Below are 27,303 nucleotides of genomic sequence, written 5' to 3'. Positions count from 1 at the left end.
GCAAACACTGTTGCAGCAGCAAAGGTCATTCAAAATGATCTAGACAAGATTCAGAACTGGGCAGACACATGGCAAATGACATTTAATAGAGAAAAGTGTAAGGTACTGCACGCAGGAAATAAAAATGTACATTATAAATATCATATGGGAGATATTGAAATTGGAGAAGGAATCTATGAAAAAGACCTAGGAGTTTTTGTTGACTCAGAAATGCCTTCATCTAGACAATGTGGGGAAGCTATAAAAAAGGCTAACAAGATGCTCGGATACATTGTGAAAAGTGTTGAATTTAAATCAAGGGAAGTAATGTTAAAATTGTACAATGCACTAGTAAGACCTCATCTTGAATATTGTGTTCAGTTCTGGTCACCTCGCTATAAAAAAGATATTGCTGCTCTAGAAAGAGTGCAAAGAAGAGCGACCAGAATTATTCCGGGCTTAAAAGGCATGTCATATGCAGACAGGCTAAAAGAATTGAATCTGTTCAGTCTTGAACAAAGAAGACTACGTGGCGACCTAATTCAAGCATTCAAAATTCTAAAAGGTATTGACAGTGTCGACCCAAGGGACTTTTTCAGCCTGAAAAAAGAAACAAGGACCAGGGGTCACAAATGGAGTTTAGAAAAAGGGGCATTCAGAACAGAAAATAGGAGACACTTTTTTACACAGAGAATTGTGAGGGTCTGGAATCAACTCCCCAGTAATGTTGTTGAAGCTGACACCCTGGGATCCTTCAAGAAGCTGCTTGATGAGATTTTGGGATCAATAAGCTACTAACAACCAAACGAGCAAGATGGGCCGAATGGCCTCCTCTCGTTTGTAAACTTTCTTATGTTCTTAACAGTTGTGCTTTGCTCCCACCTAGTGGATTAAATAGACATCATCTTCGTCTTCATTAAAAAAATAAATAAATACATCATAATAATTTTTTATTAGAACATGAAGAAATACAACAATAAAGTGTCTTTCTTTCTTTCATCTTAGAAATATTTTAAAACTAGTATTGTTGTCAGAGCTTTCAGTGATGATTGTTTTCTTTTATTGTCTATGATTTTATTGTTTCACTCGTCTTGTTTTTTATTTACATGTTTTCTCTACTTATTATGCATTTAATTTCATTTCATTCTTGTTTTATTGATCTTGTTTATATTTCCTTCTGTTTTATCTATTTATTTATACATTTACTCTCCTGCTCATTTATTTTCATTTACACTGATTATTGTATTTCCTGCTTGCACTTTCTGTTTTAGTCATGTGAAGCACTTTGAGGCATTACTTTGTGAAAGGTGCTATATTAAATAAAGGTTGAGTGATTTATTGATTGAACAATACAATATAAGTGAAAATTCCCCATGTTCTCCTTTCCTGCATATAGTCTGACATCTTCCTGTTGGGGGCGACATTGGAACAAGCACACTGTCTGTGAAAGTACTGTGACGTGGCGACACATCTGTGATAAGACTCGCCGAAAGATTTGAAGAGTTTCGGTCCTCTGCAAAAAGAACATTGTTCAGCATTGGAAAAAAATCGAACCCTTGCTAATAAAGCTATAGCTAGAATTGTAGTCGAGTCCTCAAACCGGAGTGGAATGGAGTCAGTCACGAATCCTGGATGTTGGATGACTAAATGTATCATTATTGTCCTGTGTTTTCTGTTGCTCTCTCACTATCTCTGTGTGTTTATGCTGCTCTGTATTTCTTCAGATTAGTTTCTAGTCTATGGGGATGTTTTGGAGTACAGTGACAGAGAAAGCAGGCTTTCTTCAGGGTTATACTTCTCTCATTGCTGTTCTAATAAGGAGCAATAATTGAGCCTTTAGTTTTTAAATTGAAATATTTTCTTTGGATATTTGCATATTGCTGGTTTTCTTTTGCCTTTGCTTTCTTTATCAATGCATAGCATATTTCTAGATTTGCAAAGTGGCTGCAACATACTGTAATATGAAAGCAAATCACAAAGCACATATTTGTAAAGAGTTCTCATACAACAGGCCTGCAGTCCTTTATCCAGATAATGGCCCTATTTCCCTCTTATACAGATGCTGGTACCAGTCATTTGTCCTATTGCTTATTATTCCTTTTTTATTATTAAATTCAGCATTTATTTATTTCAATGGTTTTCAACCAGTGGGTGGTGAGGCATGTTCAGCTGGGTTCGACACAATTTGGCCGTTGAGAAGAATACATTTAACAATTATTATTACCATATAATGTTAACATTTCTTGGCAACCCCAGACTCTGCATTAGGAGTAATTTCTGCCCTAATCCTTGTTGCTCTTTTCCACAGCACTGTTATTATTATTCATGTTCCCTTTAGTCAGCTGCACAGATTTCAGGTCACATTCAACAGAATGAAAGACTTCTGAAGTAACATTTTATCATTAGTCAAAGTTAAAGTGGGTTGCATTGAATCTTTTATTTACATTTGCTGGTGGGTCATTGGGTTAAAAAGATTGAAAAACACTGATATTATTATTATTATTATTATTATTATTATTATATTATTATTTATTATTATTATTATTATTATTATTATTATTATTATTATTATTATTGTTGTTGTTGTTTGTGAATTCGTAACCACACACCTCATTACAAAATGATCAGATCATTAAACAAACGAATTAATCCCATATTAAAGAATGTTAAATATTAAATATGTTTCAAAATCAATCACATATAACCGGGTGATAGATTTGATCCTCCTGCCTACCAGTCAGCACAAAGCGATGTGTAAACAGTTATTTTAAAGTCAGTGAGTTAAAGTTCTCATTGAAATACTAACTCATTTGTAAATAAGGTAGGGAAACACAGCTCTGAATCTTCACTCCACACTGGTGGGAGGGGTTACTGTACTGCTCTGGCACAATAAGAAGCTACTTCACAGCTCTGAATCTTCACTCCACACTGGTGGGAGGGGTTACTGTACTGCTCTGGCATAATAAGAAGCTGCTTCACAGCTCTGAATCTTCACTCCACACTGGTGGGATGGGTTACTGTACTGCAGTGGCACAATAAGAAGCTGCTTCACAGCTCTGAATCTTCACTCCACACTGGTGGGATGGGTTACAGTAAAATACAGATGGGTAAATACAGTATAATTGTAAATCTCGAAAAACAACTCACTTCTAAATCTTTTGTAGTCATCTTTGTATTACTTTAGTATAAATACATGTTCATTTGGATTCATATGTTGTTTTTTTGTGACTTTATGTGAACGAAAAGCCACACATTTGCCCATTTTCCCATTGGAAATAGTGATATTTTGAAATATCACTGTCCTGGTCAAAAAAGCAAAGTTTGTGGGGAATAATAGCCATTTTCTATACTTTTGAGGTATAAGCAATTAGGAAATAACACTTACTACCCAGGAACAAAAAATGTGTTACATAGTGTAATCAATGATCTACTGAGCTATGTGCAATACGCATTGGATTCCTATTAACACCTTCTCCCATCAGATTAGATACGATCTTTGAGAAACTGTTTGCTGGAAGAGTTTGTCAGCGTGGAGAACAACGTTAAGAGGAAGTAGAATAGAAGTACAGACAACTCTGCAGAAAGACAAATAAAGAGAAACGAGTCTCTGGGTTGATAGCGTGAGGGAGCCCGTGGTCACAAACAGATGTGTGAACAGCAGTGTGGAGCACAGTAGTGGTCAGGGCTCTGCACTCCTCACAGGAGGGTTATGGGTTCATATCCCAGGGGGAGACACTGCTGCTGTGCCCTTCAGCAAGGTACTTCACCTAGGCTACTCCAGTAAAAAAAAAACACAGCTGTATAAATGGGTACATTTACCACAATTTGTATGTAAACTTAATGTAATTGTTTTGTAACAATTGTTCTGTAAGTCACCCTGGATAAGGGAGTCTGCTAATAAATCTAATAACAATACAATAATAACAAGAGCAGTCACTCCCACCACAAGATGACTGACAGGCATTGCCAAAGGGTATAGGGAAAGGCTTACCTACTCAATATCATACTGGTGTTTGTCATAGGTAAGTAGACAGAACATGGAACACGGGATTCCTGTTCATTTCAACATTACCTTTCTATTGCAACTAACAATAGTTAGCTCTGTTATTTTTAAGTGTACATTTTACAAAGTAAACAGTTATTGTCCTCTCCAATTAATTATTCTGGTGTTATTGATAAAAATAAAAAGAAAAAAAGAAAACACCAGTATGTTAAATTGTAGGAAATATCTTTTTTTTTTTTTTTTTTTTTTTTTTTTATTGGCATTTTTACAGCTAGTAATTGATATATTACTTCAATATTTCTTTCTTATCAGGTATGACACAAGGAGATGCAGTCCATCAATTACCTTCAATTCACTTGACAGAAAATGAGAAAAGAATATTATTTTGCCAGTATGAAACTTCAGGCAGCCCGAACCTCTTCTGGTACATCCAGGAACACAATAAAGCTCCAGAGCTCTTGCTCAATGAGTACCTAAACGATAATCCAAGATTTAAAGAGCATTTCTCTGCATCTCATGACAAGAGTGAGAAGACCTTTAATCTGCCTCTCTGCAGCTGTGGTGTCTGACTCTGCCACATACTTCTGTGCTGTGAAGCCCACACTGTGTCAGTCTGTATCTCACCTATACAAAAACTTCATGCTGCTTCCTCTTGTACTGGATTATAATCAAGCATGTGTTCTCATAGCAAGGCACCCTTATTGCAATTTATACACACTTATTAGTGAGGCTTGACAAGAGGATTGTTGTGTGCGAAAGGGGCGTTTTTTTGACAGATTGCTCTTGGTCCCCATCTTGCTCTGGCAGTCAAACATTAAAGGGACAATTCTTTATTACAATATACATTTGGTCTTGTGTTGCTTTTTACTTGCATAATTCTGTACACTGTATTCTAAACTGTAATCAGTAGATGGCAGAAAACAACCAGTTTTTATACACAGAGCAATTGTAAAAGTTACAAATAATAATGGTAAGCATAACAACACCACAATAACTGTCATTATTGGTATTGTTCTATTCTTTTTAGTAGTGCTTAAGGCAAAGAGGGTAGAAATACGAATTGCTCAAACATCAATTTTTGTTTTTGAAATCCCTGTAGAACACATTTTTATATAATTATGTTACAGATTTCCACCTTTTCACACAACTAAACTTTTTTTTTTTAATTGCCTTTAGTAATTTAGTAATGCACATGAATTATTAAAAGGTGTGTTTATAGTGTCACTGAATGTATGAACAAATGTACATTTATGTAGCACCTTTCTGCCATCCCCAATGAGCCCAAGTTAATTTGAACACAAGTGATTGTACAATGAAGTGCAGATCTCTTCATTTTAAAATAGTGCAATTGTGAAGATTTCATGAAGTGGTTCCTGTTTAAATATATGTTTGTAAAGTCAAACTTTTTTGAAGAGACCATTTGGGACATTGTATCCACTCCTGTGATCGTAGTTACTGTGTGTAGAATACACTGGTCAACTGTAAGAAAAAACAGTGCTGTACTTCTTAAAGATATACATTCTGTACAACATGAACAATCATTCTAAATGGAAATGGAATGCCCAACTCAAAATAAGCAACAACAACAGAAACCGCTCATCATATGATGTGCTCATGCCTCAGTCTGTGCTGATTGGATGAGGGAAAGGTGCGTGTCTTCTGTGCTGAAGAAGTGAAGCACTGTTATGAGCTCTACATCATTCCCTCAGTAGATGCTGGCTGGTTGAACACAAACCTAAACACTGTCTGTGTTCTTTATGAACTGAAGAACGCTGATCACAATGGTTCTCATTGTCTTGTTTAGTCTTTATTTTGGTAATTATTCATTTACAATGCATTATTTTCCTATTCCATACTCTGTGGTGCTCCCAGTGAACTGCTCCTAACCACTGTGGTTCATTTCAAGGACTGAGTTACGGGGATGAGGTGCGTCCATGGAAGGATCTCCAAACATCTGAGGAGACCGAGGAAACCAAGATCTACGGCAATTACTCTTTGTCGAATAATGCATACACTGAGTATCTATTCTGGTATCAGCAGATACCAGGGAGGAATCCCAGATATATTCTCCATCGCTATAAAGCAAGTGGTGGCAGTGTGGAGCTCAGATCTGAAGAATCTGACAGAAGGTTTATAGGACACTTGAATACTTCACAAAGATGATTTACTTGTCAATCTCAAACATGCAGTGTCTGACTCTGCACTCTACTACTGTGCACTGGGGACCACAGTGATGCTGATTAAAGTGCAGCTGCTTACAAAAACCTCTGTGGAAATGATACGATTCACACACTTGTGTTCAGAAAAGCTGTGGATGTTCATATTTGTGCTGTGTCTGGAAGCAGCTCTTTACAAATCAATGAAAACTTTCAATCCCTGGGCATGCTTCAATATTGTCAACACTTACATTTTGTTGCCAGTCAGATGTGTTTTCATCAATCCAGAATAATCCAAAAAGAATAATCCAACAATATTATCCAAACTGAGATTACAAAAACACAAACTAGTGAAATATTAGTATTTGTATTATTTTTGTGATCAAATTTTTTTATTGAGGGAAAAATATAATGTATCAAAATAGAGAATCCCCAATTTACATTTTTCACCCAGCTGCCTCCCCCAGCATTATAGAAAAACAGAACAACATTAACAGTGCCAAGGTCCTTTCCACCCCCCTCCCAAGCATTATAGAAAAACAGACCATCATTAACAGTGCCAAGGTCCTTTCCACCACCCACCTCCCCCCAAAAAATCCACACAGAAGATCTCCACCCATTACAGCCACAGATGAAAGAATCCCCCCCAAAAAACAGAAGGAAGATTAGAAAAAGGTCTCCTGTTCTGCCAACCCACAAAACCCAGAACATAGGACCGGGTTTTGGAATGGTGAAGGCACTGACACAAAATAAAAGGTTTGTAACAAAAACAGCACACGGCACGTGAGGCCAAAATAAATAGGCAAACAAAAAGAATAGACACAGACAAAAACAGGGTGGACAAACGCTACACAAAACAATCGATATTTATAATTACGCTTCTCTCTCTCTCCTTCTCCAATTTCTCTCTCTCTCTCTCTCTCTCTCTCTCTCCATCTTCTCTTGTCTAGATCTTTTTGAATGACCTTTGCTGCTGCAACAGTGTCCACTCCTCCTACTTTTGTGTCCTGCAAACACACAATCCCGAGTATATGAAAACATGCTGCTTTTATGCAGCTGTACCAAGACTCGATTGCTAATCAATCATTCAATTGGAGTCGCGGTACAACTGCACATGAATTAATAAAGTGCAATTCCCCTTGCTCACATATTATTACATTTAACTTGAATGTGAACTGATTTGCATCCTCAAAAAAATCAAGCAATTTAGTTAGACACGATCTCCTTTTCCTAGGTTGACTAACCTATAGGTAATTTCCATTTTGGATCTTATTATAGTTTCCATAAGTTTGCATAATCCTTGTGCCTAAGTAGAAATATACATTTTAAACACTCATGTTACTACTGGGAGGACCCGTTTATATCCCGTGTACCAATGACTATACACCAACATTTAACACACCACACGCAACATATAACAGAAAATACACACAGGGGCGGGCACTTGTGCACAACACCCCCCCCACACCCCCCCCACCCCCCCCCACCAACATTTAACACACCACACGCAACATATAAACAGAAAATACACACAGGGGCGGGCACTTTGCCACACACAACCCCCCCCCCACCCCCCCCCCCCCCCGCCCCAATACAACAGCTGTCAGCATGACCCAAATTAGTAAGCTGAGTAAGCTTGCTGTGAGCTAAACATCCTAGCAAAAAAGAAACAAAATCAGCTACAAATTGAACAACTGTGGACAACATGTCACTATATTAAACAAGAAGAAATGCAGCATAGATTACTCTATTAACATCCATTACCAGGCAATGATACAGCAGGGACAAGGACAACGTGAGCGAAGTAAGAGCTCTAAGAAAAATCTAAACATCAAACAGTGTCATTTTGAATGAACACAGTAGTATTTTCCATTTACCAATACAGAATTAAACTTAAGGACTAAGTCTAATTAGAGTAAAGATTGTCATCAACAATAATATTAGCTGCCGGGTCACAAACAATCATAGAAAGAGCTTTCCACTTCCATCCACTGAAGGGATGAGAAATAGCAAGTGAGTAAAATGAGTAATCAGTAGACACCACCGTATCCTGAATCCGTTGAGCAGTAAATGAAGCAGTCTCATCAGGAGTGCTGAAAGACAGACGCTCCCCACCATGGTTGATTTTCAAGACAGCTTAAAAAAGACAAATCTAAACAAACATGTTTTTCCCCACACAGCTTTACATATAAGTGTATTTTGAATCATATTAAAATTGAATATCTTCTGGCAAATGATTAGGGTACGGTTAATTAGATTTCAACTGCCCCTAAGCTACATAAAACAAAAAATCAACAATGAAAAATCTTCTTTTAATTTCTGAAGCCAATGTGCTTCAGTACTGACATATTTTTCTCCCAACAGCAGCACACATTTCTGTGGTTTCATACCATGAAAGGACTGTAGATGTCAGTATTGCTCTGGTTGTATTTACTAGTATAGCCTGAATTACAGAGAAGTACAGGACTGCATTGACTGTTGCTGTTTGTGTTCAAGTTGCTCTGCTAGTGACCCTAATGCATTTCCTTCAACTGCACCTACACATGAAGTTCACAGCTGAAAAGACCACAGTGTTGATTGCTCCCATGACTCAGAGCTACATTCGCTGTTGATCAGTGATATTGGTTTGATTAAGATAAGAACATAAGAACATAAGAACATAAGAAAGTTTACAAACGAGAGGAGGCCATTCGGCCCATCTTGCTCGTTTGGTTGTTAGTAGCTTATTGATCCCAAAATCTCATCAAGCAGCTTCTTGAAGGATCCCAGGGTGTCAGCTTCAACAACATTACTGGGGAGTTGATTCCAGACCCTCACAATTCTCTGTGTAAAAAAGTGTCTCCTATTTTCTGTTCTGAATGCCCCTTTTTCTAAACTCCATTTGTGACCCCTGGTCCTTGTTTCTTTTTTCAGGCTGAAGAAGTCCCTTGGGTCGACACTGTCAATACCTTTTAGAATTTTGAATGCTTGAATTAGGTCGCCACGTAGTCTTCTTTGTTCAAGACTGAACAGATTCAATTCTTTTAGCCTGTCTGCATATGACATGCCTTTTAAGCCCGGAATAATTCTGGTCGCTCTTCTTTGCACTCTTTCTAGAGCAGCAATATCTTTTTTATAGCGAGGTGACCAGAACTGAACACAATATTCAAGATGAGGTCTTACTAGTGCATTGTACAATTTTAACATTACTTCCCTTGATTTAAATTCAACACTTTTCACAATGTATCCGAGCATCTTGTTAGCCTTTTTTATAGCTTCCCCACATTGTCTAGATGAAGGCATTTCTGAGTCAACAAAAACTCCTAGGTCTTTTTCATAGATTCCTTCTCCAATTTCAATATCTCCCATATGATATTTATAATGTACATTTTTATTTCCTGCGTGCAGTACCTTACACTTTTCTCTATTAAATGTCATTTGCCATGTGTCTGCCCAGTTCTGAATCTTGTCTAGATCATTTTGAATGACCTTTGCTGCTGCAACAGTGTTTGCCACTCCTCCTACTTTTGTGTCGTCTGCAAATTTAACAAGTTTGCTTACTATACCAGAATCTAAATCATTAATGTAGATTAGGAATAGCAGAGGACCTAATACTGATCCCTGTGGTACACCGCTGGTTACCACACTCCATTCTGAGGTTTTTCCTCTAATCAGTACTTTCTGTTTTCTACATGTTAACCACTCCCTAATCCATGTACATGTGTTTCCTTGAATCCCAACTGCGTTCAGTTTGAGAATTAATCTTTTGTGTGGGACTTTGTCAAAAGCTTTCTGGAAATCTAAATAAACCATGTCATATGCTTTGCAATTATCCATTATCGATGTTGCATCCTCAAAAAAATCAAGCAAGTTAGTTAGACACGATCTCCCTTTCCTAAAACCATGTTGACTGTCTCCCAGTACCCTGTTACCATATAGGTAATTTTCCATTTTGGATCTTATTATAGTTTCCATAAGTTTGCATATAATAGAAGTCAGGCTTACTGGTCTGTAGTTACCTGGTTCAGTTTTGTTTCCCTTTTTGTGGATCGGTATTACGTTTGCAATTTTCCAGTCTGTCGGTACCACCCCTGTGTCAAGAGACTGCTGCATGATCTTGGTTAGCGGTTTGTAAATTACTTCTTTCATTTCTTTGAGTACTACTGGGAGGATCTCATCCGGCCCAGGGGATTTGTTTATTTTAAGAGCTCCTAGTCCCTTTAACACTTCTGCCTCAGTTATGCTAAAGTTATTTAAAACTGGATAGGAACTGGATGACATGTGGGGCATGTTGTCAGTATCTTCCTTTGTACAAACTTGTGAAAAGTAATCATTTAACATATTTGCTATTTTTTTTTCTTCCTCTACGATTTTGCCATTTGTATCTCTTAAACATTTAATCTCCTCTTTGAATGTTCTCTTGCTGTTGTAATATTGAATCTGGCGGTCTATAGCATGCTCCTATTATTATGCCTTTTGAATTTTTGTCTGTTATTCTGACCCATATTGATTCGGTTTTATTTTCTTTGTCCAGGTTTAACACCTGGGCTTCAAGACTGTTTCTTATGTATAGCGCTACCCCTCCTCCTCTTCTGTCCTGCCTGTCTTTCCTATACAGTGTATACCCACAAATATTATATTCGTCCCCATCACTCTCAGATAACCACGTTTCTGTAACACCTATCACATCATAGTTACCTGTTAGTGCAGTAGCTTCAAGTTCTAGAATTTTGTTTCTGATACTTCTAGCATTTAGATAAATACATTTAATGGTTGTCTTACCTGAGTTGTTGTTCTTGTTTTGATGCGGTCTCCCTTCTGTTTTTTTGTTGATTTCTCCCCCCTTCCTTTCTAGTTTAAATGCTTCCGAACCTGCTCGAGGATCTTTTCTCCGAGTAGACTAGTTCCCTTGTTATTTAAATGCAGTCCATCCCGTCTATACAGATAGTCCTCGTTGTAGAATGTGGTCCAATGATCAAGATAGGTGAAGCCTTCCCGTGTGCACCACGTCTTCAGCCATTCGTTTTGATTAATTATTTCCAGCTGTCCATATTGTCCTTTGCAAGGTGCGGGTAGTATACCAGAAAATACCACAGTTTTGGTTTTCTCTTTCAATTTCCTTCCTAGCTCTCTGAATTTGTTTTGCAGGGATTTTGGTCTGTCTCTTCCAATGTTGTTTGTACCGATGTGGACGACTACTACCGGGTCGTCTCCTGTTCGTTCTAGGAGCCTGTCCACGTTTTCAGTGATGTGCTTGACCGAGGCTCCCGGAAGGCAGCACACTGTTGTAGTAAGGGGGTCCAAACTGCGAATTGAACTTGCTGTGTCATACGAACCAGAACAAACCAGAGGCAGCTGTTCAGCTCAGCCTGTTCATTTTGCTGCTAGCAACTTTTTTTTTTTTTATTAAATAAACTAATCAAACTGTTTCTTAAAGAATTCTGATTTACCTCAAATGATAAATGTTCGCACCCATTACAAACACAGAGTAGTCAGCGTTAACTTTATATTTAAAGTGAACTTGACAATTGAACTGATAGTGGATGTAAACTGTAGGTTCTTCCTGTAGGAGGAGACACTGAATGAAATAGTGTTCTCCATTTCTGAAATACATTAACCAGTAGAAAGCAGAACTCATCCACTTGACATGTGCCTTTCAGTCCCCTAAGGTTCCCCCGTAGGTTATTACAGCAGCGGTACTACAGAACATGGAACACGGCCTTCTGTTCATCTCTGTTACTTCATTAATCTTTGGTATGCATTTGCGTATTCACACATTTAGCACATTTTTATTTTATTTTCGTTAGAAAGTAAATTGAAATCATCGATATATTCATTTATTTTCAGGATGCAACGCCCAAATATATGATTCATAGAGATTTTATAGGTAACAAAGATAATGCTGATGAAAACGGGAAAAGATTTGATGCCACTCTCAACACAACTTCCCAAACCGTCCCTTTAACAATACAGCAGACAGAGCTGTCTGACTCTTCCAAGTATTACTGTGCGCTGAGGCCCTCAGTGACAATGAACAACTGCAGAGCTTCACAAAAACACAGCAGACAGGTTGAGGGGCGCCAGCTCGATTGCTTGATAAACTACACGAGATAACCAGACTTAATATTCCAGGGTTTCAAGTAAATTAGAATGAACAACATTGCCCTCCCCCAGTACATCAGCTATTTCCAGTGTCCTGAATCAGAATGAACAACATTGCCCTCCCCCCGTACACTAAGCTATTTCCAGTGTCTCTGAGAGACCGAAACAAAAACAAATACAAATACAAATAGTGAACAATGTAAAATGTCTGGTTACAGATGGTGGAAGATCTTCCTGAGGGAGGCGCTACTGTAGCATCGGCACGGGTTCTGATAAGCAGTTGAAACATCACATCATGTAGAGAAACTCCTGATGACAGTATAAGAGGTAAAAAGACACTGAGGATTTAAATCTGAAAAGAGTTCACTGCTGCATGACGCTTAAACATTGTGCTACGCTGTATAGCATGGCATGTACATGTTGCATTCTCATTATCTGTGCTATAGTTTGTTTTGGTATGTATGTATGTATGTATGTATGTATGTATGTATGTATGTATGCTGTTGTTTGTGTGTGTTTTTGTTTTTCAAATATGATTTCTTTATTTGTTTTCCAGAATGCAGAGCAGAAGACACGGTGACTCAGCCTCCAGGCAATATGAACGCTGTTGAAGGACAATCAGTTACACTTGACTGTAAATACAGTACTAGCTATTCCTCACCGTATGTATTCTGGTACATACAGCACCCGATTGGGTCCCCAAGGTATGTGCTGAGAAGAGATACTTTTGGAACAGGAGAAAACGCTGATTTGAATACTTCTCAGATGTTCCACAAAGCTACCAGCTAAGCGACTTCTTGTTTCACCAATATGAAGCTTGTTACATTTGATGCAGCCAATGCAATATATTATTCCTTTACTAAAACAAGAACAAGTATCGTGGATAGTAAATGAGGATTTTGCTTCCTTAACTACTGTATTGCTGTGAAAGCATTTACAAGTAGCACAGTGTGACCTGTTGCATGGAAACGTACCTTTAGAACTGTCTAGACTGGGTCAAATTTTACTGTGCACCAGATGCTCTCTCAGATTTTTATCTCTTCTGTATGACTTTAGAGGAGGACTATTGAAAATGGGTGCTGTAGAAGGAGCCATTTGGAATGAACATTCTATTCTGACATCATTAATATCATCAACATTCTGGAACTTTGTTTAAAAGACTACTTGTTTGTTTTTTATCACGTTCTTAATGTACTGTTTTTTTGTATTCAGCCGATGAAGGACTTATAATCCGAAACTTCCTGATAATTGATATGTAATCAATAATTCTACCTTTTTAATATAATTTTGTATTTTTTTCACACACACACACACACACACACACACACACACACACACACACACACACACACACACACACACACACACACAAAACATATATCAATGGATTAGTCCTCATTGCGCTAATACGGCACGATGTCCTGGAACTTGATACACTGTCTTTGAAAGAAGAGCCACATGGTTTGAAGGATGGTCATATTGAAAGTCGAACACAAGAAAGTCTCATCTCTAATTGGGGATTCTGAGGGAAAAGACCAGCTTTATTGTTTATGTCGACAGAAAAACGATCCAAACAATCTATATGCACAGTGCAGTCAGTGTAAAGACTGCTTTCACCCTCTTTGTGTTGGCTACAAAAACATCATGGACATCCATTGTTTTGTTCAGTCTGTAAACCAAAGAGAAGAAAAACAGACAGAAAGACAAACTTGACCATGTCTACCCATGTAAAAGCAACAAGTAGAAAATTACTTGAGGAGTATAGTATCACATCTGATAATAAAAAATCTGGGGTCCCGAAAAAAATGATTCAGATTCAGAAACGGATCTTAAAAGGATTTCTCGTCAAGTCACTAAAGCGGTAGGTAATGATGATGTTTCAGAACCTGAAACAGTAAAAGATGATCTGCTTGTTTCTTCAGATGCCATACGTCCTGAGACTACCTGGGATAGGACAAGAGCTCTACGTCATACTGACCTGCTCTTTGTCTGTCTCAGTATACAGACCCTAGGACAGCCCCTCTCAAAGCATTGTCTGCCACATTGGATTGTGGACACAGTCTTGACTGCGTATGATGATGCTGGCTTGCCCCCACCTGGTAGGGTAGCCGCACACTCCACTAGGGGGTTGGCTTGGGCCCTCTTCAGAGGGGCCTCTCTGTCCGATATTTGTACTGTGGCTAGCTGGGCTACACCGCATGCTTTCTCCAGGTTCTACCTCCTTCATGTGTTAGATAATGCCCTGCCTTCGTTAGACACAAGGGTCTTTCAGGGTGTAAGCTTACACCGCTAACCCTTGGGTTATGTGGATCTGATGCGTCCCTCATATGCTGCCGTTCCTTGTCCTTCCCGATGGCTCTGTTATACATTATTCCATACATAATGTCCTTGGTAGTCGTCTTTGAATTGAAAGGGAACATTAGGTTACTTACCATAACCCTGGTTCCCTGAAAGAGAAAACGACCACCAACCGCGATGTCGCATGGGTCACTGTGACAAAGTGCCCGCCCCTGTGTATATTATCTGTTATGTTGCGTGTGGTTTGTTAAATGTTGGTGTATAGTCATTGGTACACGGGATATAAACAGGTCTGTAACATGAGTGTTTAAAATGTATATTTGTATTTAGGCATGGGATTGTACATCACTTCAAGTACATTTAAAGTAGTTAATATGTGAACACGAGGTTGCACATAATTAATTCATGTGCTGGGATTCAAGTGAATAATTAATTAGTAATTGAATCCCAGCACACCAGTATATATAGATGCACGTTTTCACATACTCGCAGTTGGGTGTTCAGTGAGTGGAGAACGGGATTGGAGACGGAGGAAATAAGAAGTATAATAATAATAACGTATAGTAAAATATATCTGCTCACCATATTTTTTGTTTAGTATTAGTCCGTGGTGTTTGTCTGTTTATTTTGGCTACCAGTGCCGTGTCCTGTTTCTGTTTGTTTGTTCAACCCTTTTATTTTGCAATAAACTGGCGCAAGCAAGAGCCATCATCATTTTATTTCATCTGTCCTGTTTTGTGTATTTATATCCTTGTTCTGATGGCGCCCACTTCGGCCGTCTTTGTGACACGTGGTGTCAGGATTGGGATTTGAACCCACGCCTCCACTTGGAGACCAGAAGAGGTGGTTTTGTGCAAAACAAACAAAAAAAAAACATACGCAACATAACAGATAATATACACAGGGGCGGACACTTTGTCACAGTCACCCTCACGTGTTCGATTTGAAAAAGAGAAATCGCTTCCTCAGGATAACGATTTTAATCCCTCAGTGGGCAAGACTGAGTGCATCATTCCTTGAAGGAGCCTATCAGCAGCTCTGGTATAGAGAGCTCAGCAACACATACCCAATGGGCAGGCATATCCCATACATAATGTTGTTGGTGGTCATCTTCTCTTTCAGGGAACCAGGGTTAGGGTAAGTAACCATCACACCACCCAGGCACTGCCAAGAAAAGGCCGTTCCTCAAAACTCAGCACTCAATCAAGAAAGAGACTTGTGAGAAAAGCCACATAGATGCCAACAATCACTTTGAAGGAGCTACAGAGTTCAGTGGCTGGGAGTGGAGTAATGGTGCACCAGTCAACCATATCAAGAGCTCTGCATAACACTGGCCTGTATGGGAGAGTGTCAAGAAAGAAGCCATTACTCAAAAAGTACCATCTGAAAGCATGTCTGGAGTTTGCCAGAAAGCATGAGAGTGACCCAGCTGCGATGTGGGAAAAGGTTTTGTGGTCAGATGAGACCAAGATAGAGCTTTTTGGCCAAAACTCAAAGCACTATGTGTGGCGCAAACCTAACACTGCCCATGCCTCAAGACACATCATCCCTCCAGTGAAGTATGGTTGTGGCAGCATCATGCTGTGGGGATGCTTCTCATCAGCAGGGACTGGGCATCTTGTTACAACTGAAGGAAGAATGGATGGAGCAAAATACAGGAGAATACTGCAAGAGAATCTGCTTCAGTCTGCTACAAAACTGAAGCTTGGGAGGAAATTCACCTTTAAGCAGGACAATGATCCCAAGCACAAGGCCAAAGCAACATTGGAGTGGCTCAAGAACAAAAAGGTGAATGTCCTAAAGTGGCCCAGTCAAAGTCCTGATGAGAATCTGTGGCACTATTTAAAAATTGTGGTCCACAAGCGTCATCCAACCAACCTGAACAACCTGGAGCAAATCTGCCAAGAAGAATGGGCCCAAATCACTCAGACACTGTGCAAAGCTGGTAAAACTTACCCAAAAGACTTTAAGCTGTTATTGCAGCAAAAGGTGGCTCTAACAAATACTATGTGTGGGGGTTGAATACTTATGCAAGTAAGATATTTCAGTTTTTTTATTTTTCTTAAAAATATTTCGCAACATAAAACAAATGTCACCTTACAATAATTGATTTTGAGTTTAAGTGTTTTAAAATAAAATATCAAACAGAATGAAATTTCAATGTAGCATTTGTAATTCAGATATATGAGAGAATTGGTCAGGGGTCTGAATACTTTTTCAAGGCACTGTATATATATATATATATATATATATATATATATATATATATATATATATATATGTAAAAACACACACACATACACACACACACACCCCACCAGGGTCGTCGTGTTTTGTTCTCTTTCTTTGAACACACTCACACAGGGTCTGGGGTTCTTTCAGGGTCTCATTTTATTCACCAAAATTACTAAGAAAGAAGGATTTAAGAGAGAGATAACACAAGGGAAGGGTACAAATGAATACAGCAGGTAAAGACAGAAATAGGGTTTTGTTTTAAAGATAGGTGAACAATCTGATACAGAGCAAGAGGTTGGTTGCGGCCTCTATAAGAAACAGATACATATTTTCGTTCAGGGCCTGCCATCTCCCAATGTGTTACATCATCTCTTGTTAAACAGTCAAATTTAACATGTTCTATATACACATTTGACTAAATCAACAATAGCGAAATCATACCTTTATTACATGAAAGTATACACCCCTGCTATTTCTCTTTTCAGGTTTCCCAGAAAATCTGCGCAAACGGTGCTTCAACACAGCTCTTTCTCCATCCAGAGATATTCGCGCTCTGCTGAAAGTGTTCTGAGGCACTCTCTTTTAACTCGGTGCCTTAAAGGGATAGTCCTGCATTTGGCCGAAATATAAAAAAACACGTGCTTCTAACCACCCGGTCACACTCTCCCCTGCTATTAGTCAGAGTCCTCTATGGCTATCCTAGCCCTGGGACCTGAGAGCTCCTCTACAAGCGCCTGTTCCACTTCACAAAGTACTTGCGCAATGAACTCATAGTTCGTAACCTCCAGACCACCTATTGCTGTTTGTGGCTGTCTAAATGGATTTCTATGCATGCCCGCCCTAGTCCTTGAGGATCTCCTGGGAGTGGGTTTGGGTGCAACTCCTGAAGCTGACTCAACACATTTCTGGCTGGCCGCGTTCGTGGCCTCTACTGGTGTCACTACAGGAGGTTGACCTATTACTGCACCCTCATTCTCTGATGAATCGGACTCCATCCCCACCTTTGGTTGAGGTGGTAGCACTGATTCTGCCTTTCCGGTACTTTCTGCAAAATCACTACACGCCCTTAACTCAGACTGATGGACCCTCTTAACCTTTCCTTCCCCCACTGACACTATAGTACACGTAGTACCCTGTATCTCTGTGATCTTATACACATCAGGACCCCAGGCATCCCGTATCTTGTTGCGCCCTAGCGGTCTACTCCTCACATACACGTATTGACCTAGTTGAAGGGATGGGGGTATTGCTTTTTCATTGTGACCACGCACTCTATTCTCAGCTTTCAGGAGCAGATACTCCCTTGCTTTTCGGTGCGCATCCCTTAACCTTTCCTGATGCACACACAAACAATCAGTCACTGTACCGCCCTCATGTTCCTCAGTTTCACCCAAAATGGCATCTACCAGCAACCTCAGATTTCTTCCAAACAACAGTACATACGGTGAGTACCCCGTTGATGCATACAGAGTCACATTATATGCATACAACAGCTCAGTTAAGTGTTCTGGCCATTTTTTCTTCTTCTCAGGAGGTAGAGACCTTAGAAGATCGTGTAAGGTTCGATTAAATCTCTCACATTGCACATTACCCTCTGGATGATGGGGTGTCGAGCATGTCTTTTTAACTCCACACAGTCTGCATAGCTCTGAAATGACTTCACACTCAAAATTTCTACCCTGATCTGAGTGAATCCTTTCAGATACTCCATATATCTGAAACCACTCTCTCACTAACGCTTTGGCTGTGGTCACTGCTTTCTGATCCCTTGTGGGAACAGCCTGAGTAAACTTTGTAAACACATCTGTTATTACTAGAACACGCTCTCTACCATCACTAGCTGGTTCTATCATAGTAAAATCAATGGCAAGTACTTCTAGTGGACGGGAGGCTAGGAAGTTGGTCATCGGTGCCTGTACACGTGGGTGAGGTAACTTAGAAAGTGTACAGCGGTGACACTGCTTCACACACTTCTCTACATCCCCCCACATTCCTACCCAGAAACACCTGCTTTGCAACAAACTCCATGTCCTCTCTATTCCCTGGTGTCCCATTTGATCATGCAGACTCTTCAAAACTGTGTCTCTCAGAGACTCAGGCAACAGCAACTCACGTCTCTCACCAGACCTAGTATCCTGCACTACTCGATACAGCAGCCCATCTTTCTGTTGAATTTTATTCCACTGCTTCAGTAACAACTGAGCAGTGCGGCTTAATCTTTTCTGTTCCCTACTGTCCGGTTTTCTGTTCATATCCCAGTACTTTGAAAACTCCCTCAACAATGAATCGGAGGTCTGAAGCCGCTTTAAATCAACCTTTGAGTAGCCTGGTAAGGCTGGCATTTGTGCCCCTGGCGCCATCTGCTGGCAGTTTACATCCTCATTTGTCACCAATTGCATCTGCTTTACATCTAAAATAGAGCACAGGCATACACACAATTCTGGTTCAACAGCGCTTCCTCTGCATTCTACCTGGAACAAGCTAACGTCACCTTCATCTGGGTCTTTCTCCTGGGTTTCTCCCCCCACAGGATAATGGGACAGTGCATGTGCAGCTCTATTACTCTTACCGGGTCTGTACTTTACAGTGAAGTCAAACAGAGCTAATTGAGCTACCCACCGCTGCTCTATAGCCAACAGCTTAGCGGTTTGCAGATGGCATAACGGGTTGTTGCCCGTTAACACAACAAACTTAGACCCTATCAGGTAACTCCTAAATTTCTGACACTGCCCATTTAAGCGCTAGCAACTCCAACTTCATGCTACTGTAATTACGGTCATTTCGCTCTGCTGGTCTTAACCTCCTACTAGCATAAGCTACTACCCGGCGCCCACCCCCCTGTTCCTGCGAGAGTATTGCACCTGATCCTTCATGACTGGCATCAGTCTCCACTACAAAAGGCCTATTGTAGTCAGCAAAACACAGGGGCTTTTGTCAAACACTGCTTCAATTCCATGAAGGCTCGTTTACAGTCTGCTGTCCACAGCTGTCCAAACACCTTGGGCTCAAGCTTAACAGCACCCTGACTATTGCAAATGTGCACCAAGTCAAGCAATGGGCCTGCAATCTTTGCAAAGTTATGAATAAACATCCTATAATAACTAGCAAACCCTAGAAACGACCTTAACCCTTTCACAGAATTTGGCATTTCCCAATTTCCCACTGCCGACACTTTTTCAGGGTCAGTAGAGACTCCTACCGCTGAAACTAAATGACCCAAATATCTCACCTCAGTCTGCAGAAAATGGCATTTCTCTGGTTTCAGTTTCAATCCTGTCTCCCTTAGTCTAGCCAATACAATATCCAATCGGTGCAGGTGCTTCTCAAATGAGGTAGAATAAACCAATACATCGTCTAAATAAACTAGCAGTATTTCAAAGATCAAATCACTCATAGTAGCTTGCATTAACCGCTGGAACGTAGCGGGAGCATTGCACATACCAAATGGCATTCGGGTATATTCAAACAAACCAAACGGAGACACAAACGCTGTTTTCTCCTGGTCCTTATCATGCATCGCCACTTGATGATATCCGCTAGCCAAATCCTGGGTCGAAAAGAACTGTGCCCCATGCACAGCATCAAAAGATTAATTTATTCTAGGAAGTGGGAATGCATCTCGCTTGGTTTTAGCATTTAACTTCCTATAATCGACACATAGACTTTCCCATCTGTCTTCCGAAACAGTACAATGGGCGACGCGTATGCGCTAGAACTGTTTCGTATTATGCCCTTCTCTAATAGCTGTTTGATATGATGTAATCTCATACTTCACAGTATCACAGTATCCCAAATCCCCATCACTAACTGCAAAAACATTAACATATTTCCTCAACAACTGCTCTAGACGTTATTTTTGTTCCGGCGTCCCTCCTATCTTTACCTGCTTAATCATCGATTGAGTTCCCTTATCACCAACTGCACTGTTCTGATTACACACCACGATCTGATCTACATTGGCCGAAATCCTGTGAAATTGCACTTCACAAAGTCTGTTTTCCACTGCAGTTACTGGTACTAATCTTCCTATTCTTGTTTTAGAAGGAAGCCACACATCGTATTTTGCCATATTCACTAACTGCACTGTGCACAAACCTGCTACGATTTCTACCAACATAGGGACAACTATCAAACCCCCCGGCAGTGGTGTGGACAATGGTTCTAGCAACACCAATTCTTTCCCCCTGTTCCCTGCAGAAACAGTCACTGACGCCAGCGACCCTGCCGGAATTCTGACACGCTGCTTAGTAACCATCTTCGCTGTGCTACATGCTGACGGCTCAGACTGCCACTGTACGCGTTGAAATGCCTCTATCCATTCCACGTCAACCTTACTTTCCTTCTGTAATTCTGAGTCTGCCTGTAGAAGCAAACTACGGCACCTGCTAATTATATTCATCCCCACCAGTCCTGGTGTTCGGCTGCCCTTAGAATACTACAATCCTTAACTAAGCAATTACGACACAATTATTTCAGTCTTTACTTTAGAAATACACAGTCCCTTTTTTTTCCTTCTGTAGTCCCAGTCCTACGGCTCTCCTGCCACCTCGCGATCCTCTTCGGCCTCCGCTGAATTTCCCACGCCGCGATCACCTCAGACACTGGGCAGCCCGGAATTTCCTTCGACGCGATTTCCCGATCACAGACCCTAGGCAGCCCGGTCCTTTCGTCCGACACTCCAGTCTATCGCAGCCTCACGGTCTCAATCACGACGTCTGCTCTTCACCGTGCAATCCACCCTCTAACACTGAGGCCCCACTCCTGGTACCAAATGTAAACCCCCCCCCCCCCCCCCCCCCCCCCCCGCCCCTCTTACCAGGGTCGTGGTGTTTTGTTCTCTTTCTTTGAACACATGGTTTATTCACCAAAATTAGTAAGAAAGAAGGATTTGAGAGAGAGGTAACACAAGGGAAGAGTACAAATGAATACAGCAGGTAAAAATAGAAATAGGGTTTTGTTTTAAAGATAGGTGAACAATCTTATACAGAGCAAGAGGGTGATGGCGGCCTCTGTAAGAAACAGATGCACATTTTCATTCAGGGCCTGCCACCTCCCCATGTGTTACATCATCTCTTGTTAAACAGTCAAATTTAACATGTTCTATACACACATTTGACTAAATCAACAATAACGAAATCATACCTTTATTACGTGAAAGTATACACCCCTGCTATTTCTATTTTCAGGTTTCCCAGAAAATCTGCGCAAACGGTGCTTCAACACAGCTCTTCCTCCACCCAAAGATATTCGCGCCCTGCTGAGACTGTTCTGATGCACTCTCTTTTAACTCGGTGCCTTAAAGGGATAGTCCTGCATTTGGCCGATATATAAAAAAGACACTTGCTTCTAACCACTTCCATATTCATTTATACTTCGGTAAAAACTGTTATTTTCCATTAACACAACTTTTAATGACATTGCTGGAATGTTGTAATTTACTTATGTTGTTTCTATAAGGTTGTGTGCAGGCAGCTATTTAATGATTGCATCGGAAGTTTTTGCAGATGTTAGTGATTTTATATAATAAACGCTGATTCTCAAATAGTTGCCGGTCTCCAATGGGCGCCGGGGCTCCTGGCAAATATTGTAAGTAAACGCTAGGGCGTTTATTTAAAGCTCTCTGGTAAGCAAAGGATACATTTAATCTAATTTGCGTTTCGTAGCTGACCAGTTCTGGACTATGGAAAGTGTTGAATTTATCCTCGTTGAATTTGATCAAGTATTGATAATACAAACATTTATTTACCCATATCATAGAGATTAAATGGAACAAATGGCTGAATTGAAAAAGCAATGCATGTAGCAGGTACCTCGATTGAGCAGGACCCTGCTCTCCGCACCTCTCACACAGGTCAGCACAGTGAGGTCTATTCATCAATCTGTCACTCACAGCATCCCTTATTAAGGAGGTCTTATTGATTTCCCCCAAGGTTTATGATACATCAAAGCCTTCTTTTCATTTTTTGACTGCAGTATCAGGTCTTTAAGAATAAATACAGAAGTTTTTAAAAACGGAGAATTGTTTTTTTCCTAGTTTACATACTATTAACTGCCAATTACTAGTAAGCAGTGACTCATCTTTGTTTATTACATTTTAAAGATAACTTCCCTGTCGTATTTTAATAGAAGTTTCGAACCAACCTAAACCCTTCTCAGAGAAAATTGACTAATGAGGAAAAGGCTTTCTGATCCTCGGCTTTTGAAAAAAGGACTGTTCGGGAAAAACAAAATCTCAAAACCTACACATTGCTGAATGCAGCCCATTGTCACTTCAACACGCCCTGTGCAGAATATGCGATGTACTACTGAGCACTGATGCGCTCAGTAATTCATTCAATGATCAGCATGCAAAAAAATATGAACTGCAACGTGCAGCTGAACATCATCGGAATGCAGATGAGCTGAGCAACCACCAGGTGGCAATGGAGGACAGCAACTACAGCGTGTAGGGGAGGGGCACTGGTTTCCATGACATCGCCTCTATAGAAACACATGGTTCACAGTTCCAGCTTCAGATTGCACCAGACAGCAGAGGGAGGTTTGTCGTGTTGAGAATGGAACAGGAACGTACTTGGGTTACTGTGCTGCTGTTCTGTTTCAGCATAAGTAGGTTCATGTATACATACTGGTTATGCAATTTGTCAAACACGTGTGTCAGTCTATTATACGATATAGTACAAGTAAAATACGTGACGTTCTTGTTTTAAAGACTTAAAATTAAATGCATTTAGAGTCAAAGAGTTTAGTAATAAATGACAAACAGAAACGGTGATTTATATTAAAGAGAAAACAATGAAATTGGTAGCAATTGGTTATTGGAAAAAGAGAAGTGAGTTCAAATCATTGACACTAGAGCAAAGAGTTCACATTATCTATAAGTATGCAATCATGTCATGTGTTAAATGTTTCTAAGTATGCTCTCATATAACCTTATTCATTCTGTTTTTTGTCTTTTCTTTTAGAAAGGACCCGAACAGACTCAGTGACTCAACTTTTACACCCAATTGTCCTTAAACAGAGAGAGAGCACCATTATTCAGTGCAAGTATGAAACAGCAACCACTGCTCCGACTCTCTTCTGGTACATCCAGGACCCCAATCAAGCCCCACAGCTCATACTCAGTGGATATTATCAGGCAGAGGACATTCTACCAATGTTTCAAAATCGTTTCCCTGCATCTCCTGACAAAACAGAGAAGAACTCTCATCTGAATATCACTGGGGCTGGGCTGTTTGACTCTGCCACGTACTTCTGTGCTCTGAGTTCCACACTGTGGGAGTCTCAATATCATTTCATACAAAAACCTCCTGCTGCCTGCCGAGTGAGTCTTGCTGGTGAAGATAGCAGTGCAGCCTGTGTTCTGTCAACTACTAGAGAAAACAGCACACATGAATCTGTACCTGTTGGTAACTATCCCCCTGCATTCTACTAGAGAAAACAGCACACATGAGTCTGTACCTGGTGCTAGCTATCTCCCTGCAATCTACTAGAGAAAACAACACTCAAGAATCTGAAAAAGCAACACATTTTTAATATCTATTTGTATTTGATTATTTTAAAAAGACATCCTACAAATAAATCTGTATGCAATAAAACACCAATGCACAGATAAATGTTTAAAGTGTTTATTTTTAAAAATACATACACAGCCCTCGTGACAGTGATGAGAGAGATCTCGATTCTAAAACAATGACGTTGCTTACAGACTGCATCATATTGACTCCTGAGTTGTGGATAAGTGTAATGTAGACATCGGGTTATCTGGAAGTGAACAGAAAACAGTAAATAAATAGTAGGCGCTGTTTTCAATTTCAAACACATATTCTAGCTATCAGTATACATTATATTTACCTCTGCATTTCAGATGATTCGCACCAGGGGGCACTGTAGGAGAATTATTTGTCTGTGTTCTAAGTTCATTATTCAGTCAGACGGCACTTCTGACCGGCTCTGCTCCTGTAGAGTTTCCGCTCAGAACACTGTTTCATTGTGACTCACTCTCCTGCTGCAGTTTGCTTTCTAGCACTGCCTGTATGAAAGCGATTCAAGTGCCGCCCCAGCATCGCTACAGCATGAAGACATTGCGTTAAAGTGCGCTGTATTGACTCATGACTGGCATGTGAGTCCCTAAATATTTTGCAGATTTATTTTAGGAATTAAAAACACCTTTTCTGCCACGAAAAGATCATGGAATTTTGATTTGAAATATAATCAATTAATTTACATCGACAATATCAATACTTAGTAACCCTTCTCTAGAATTGGCCTCAGTTTAATTTCCCGTCAAACCAGTTCAGTACCCTTATGAGCGTCCAGCACGGCAAGAACTCATCTGGGCCAGACACAGACCGCAGCTTCGAAGAAAATGAACTCTCCTGTCTTAACACAGGGATCAACCAACCTCTTAACAAGGTGTAAATTGATCTCACGCGTGGATTGAAATCTTTCAGATTAAATGCATGTAGATGTATTTTTTTATTTTATTTTTATTTTGTTCTTATTTAAATTTGATCTTATTTTCTACTGATGTTACCGTACTTTATAACTGCTCTTATCTGTAATGTGATATTTTGTAATGTGATACTTTGTACTGTGATATTTTGTAACAACTGTAAGCCCTGGATAAGGTAACAATAGCCCTGGATAAGGGTGTATGCTAACAATAATAATAATAATAATAATAATAATAAATAATAATAATAATAATAATAAATACAATAATACTATATTTTAAAAGACTGCTCAGAATGTTAATGCATAAGAAAACGAATACAATATATAACAAGATTCGTTATATAAAAAAAAAAAAAAAAAAAAAAAAAAATTAAAACCTCGTTATAGTTTCAGCTTGAAGCCACAGATGTCAGAAATTTCTTATCAAATAAATGACAATATAATGAACTTCATTGGTGCAGCTTGAAGCCACAGCGTTATTAACACACTGAAGTATAAGCCATGCCTGATCATTAGGGTGGAATATAATGAAACGATGGTCACAAGTACGTGTGCAGAGCTGATTCCCCCAAGTTTCAATGACTTTGCTTCAGTGGATACCGTGTCCATTATCACTGCAATTGAAATACGACAGGAGTCAGGCTCGGGTAAGAGTAATTGTATTGAATATATTGAGGATACAGCAAGCATACAGCACATAGATGTGGCTCCATTGACTCCCATAGAGTAGTGTAGTTATTCTATGAATGAGGACAGAGAATAATAACTACAGTATCTATGAAGGTTCTTGGAGTATTTGGTAAAGATCGCAGTGCAGCGTGTGTTATGTGTAGAAACTACCCTGGATAAAACAGGACATGGTCTTCTGTACCTGCTGGCAATCCCCCCAGGCAACCTGCTATAGTCTCGCTTTGTAACACTAATAGATAGTACAACATATAACACTGGTTTCAACTTCTAATTTAAAAGACACAATTTGATGAATGTCCAACTTTATAAAATGTTATGTAAAACAGAAAACATAATTACAAAAGGAACTATCTAACCCCCATATCCAAGTGCACACAACACCTCTCATCACGAGCGCATACACCTGCAGAGTATAAACACAACAACAAGCAGCACATCACTTCCTGTGCAGAGCACAGACTGGGAGCCCCGCGCACAATGAAGATAAGTCTACTGCTACACATGCTCCTGAGCATCTTCATACAATGTACGAGATAAGAGTTCATTTAACAAACCTGCACTGGTTGAACTATATACAACTTCTCATTGTATCTCATCTTGTGTCTATATTGGAAACAAACTCACCCCTTATATAAAGACATTTCAGATCCTTGTTAAGGATATGTCCACCTGGTGAAATCAGTGAATTGATAGCCTGTTTGAATGGATGGGGTGTGTTATGTGATTACCTCATTTTCTATACTAATGGGATTGTTTGTGAGTGAGTGTTGGTTGCATTTTGTTGCTTGCTTACAGCTTGCTTCTTCTGCTTCTATGGGTTCCCTTGTTAACAATATATTTAATCTCCTATTTAAAGACACATGTTTTAACTGCTGCATTTCACTTCTATCCTTGCAGATTCTTAAGGGAAGGAGTCAGTGACATCATTGTCTGCCCATGTCAACACCGGTGAAGGAGAAATAGCCACAATACAGTGTGGATACACTGCAGTCAAGGTGATAATATTTACCTGCAGTGGTACAAGCAGAAAGGAAATGCATCTCTACAATATTCACTACAAACATATTCCCTTGCTGGAGGTACAGTCAATATAGACAAGCCTGAATCCACTGACCCCAGACTGTCTGCTTCTTTAAACCTTGAAGTGAATTCAACTAACCTGACTGTGAACAATGACAATGCGCTGGACTCTGCGAGGTACTACTGTGCAATGAAGCCCACAGCGATGCATTCCCTGATGAGCCTCAACAAAAACCTTTCTACTGCAAGAGACATGTGTTGTTAATGCAGTTTCACTGCAACACCGCTAGATGGCAGTGTAGAAATGCATGTCACTTTTCCACAATGAAGCATCTTGTCAGACCCGTGCAGTGTCACAGACATAGTGCCTCTCTGCTCAGTGCTCGA

The 27,303-nt window shown here is 39.8% G+C and overlaps 2 protein-coding genes across 2 annotated transcripts in view; one reads left to right on the top strand and one right to left on the bottom strand.

The window, feature by feature from the left end:
- LOC121299468 (sodium- and chloride-dependent GABA transporter 2-like) overlaps positions 1-27,303 on the bottom strand; it is a 749,163-nt gene that overhangs the window by 483,077 nt on the left and 238,783 nt on the right. The gene's annotated exons all lie outside the window — the stretch shown is intronic.
- LOC121300179 lies at positions 11,826-24,305 on the top strand. Its single transcript, XM_041228671.1, has 4 exons — positions 11,826-11,871; positions 12,776-12,996; positions 23,256-23,358; positions 23,715-24,305. The coding sequence occupies exons 1-4, from the start codon at positions 11,826-11,828 to the stop codon at positions 24,182-24,184; spliced, it is 840 nt and encodes a 279-aa protein (XP_041084605.1). The 3' UTR covers positions 24,185-24,305.

The sequence above is a fragment of the Polyodon spathula genome, chromosome 25 (assembly GCF_017654505.1).
Source record: "Polyodon spathula isolate WHYD16114869_AA chromosome 25, ASM1765450v1, whole genome shotgun sequence".
In the NCBI taxonomy this organism is placed as follows: Eukaryota; Metazoa; Chordata; class Actinopteri; order Acipenseriformes; family Polyodontidae; genus Polyodon; species Polyodon spathula.
This window is presented reverse-complemented; position numbering and strand designations above follow the sequence as displayed.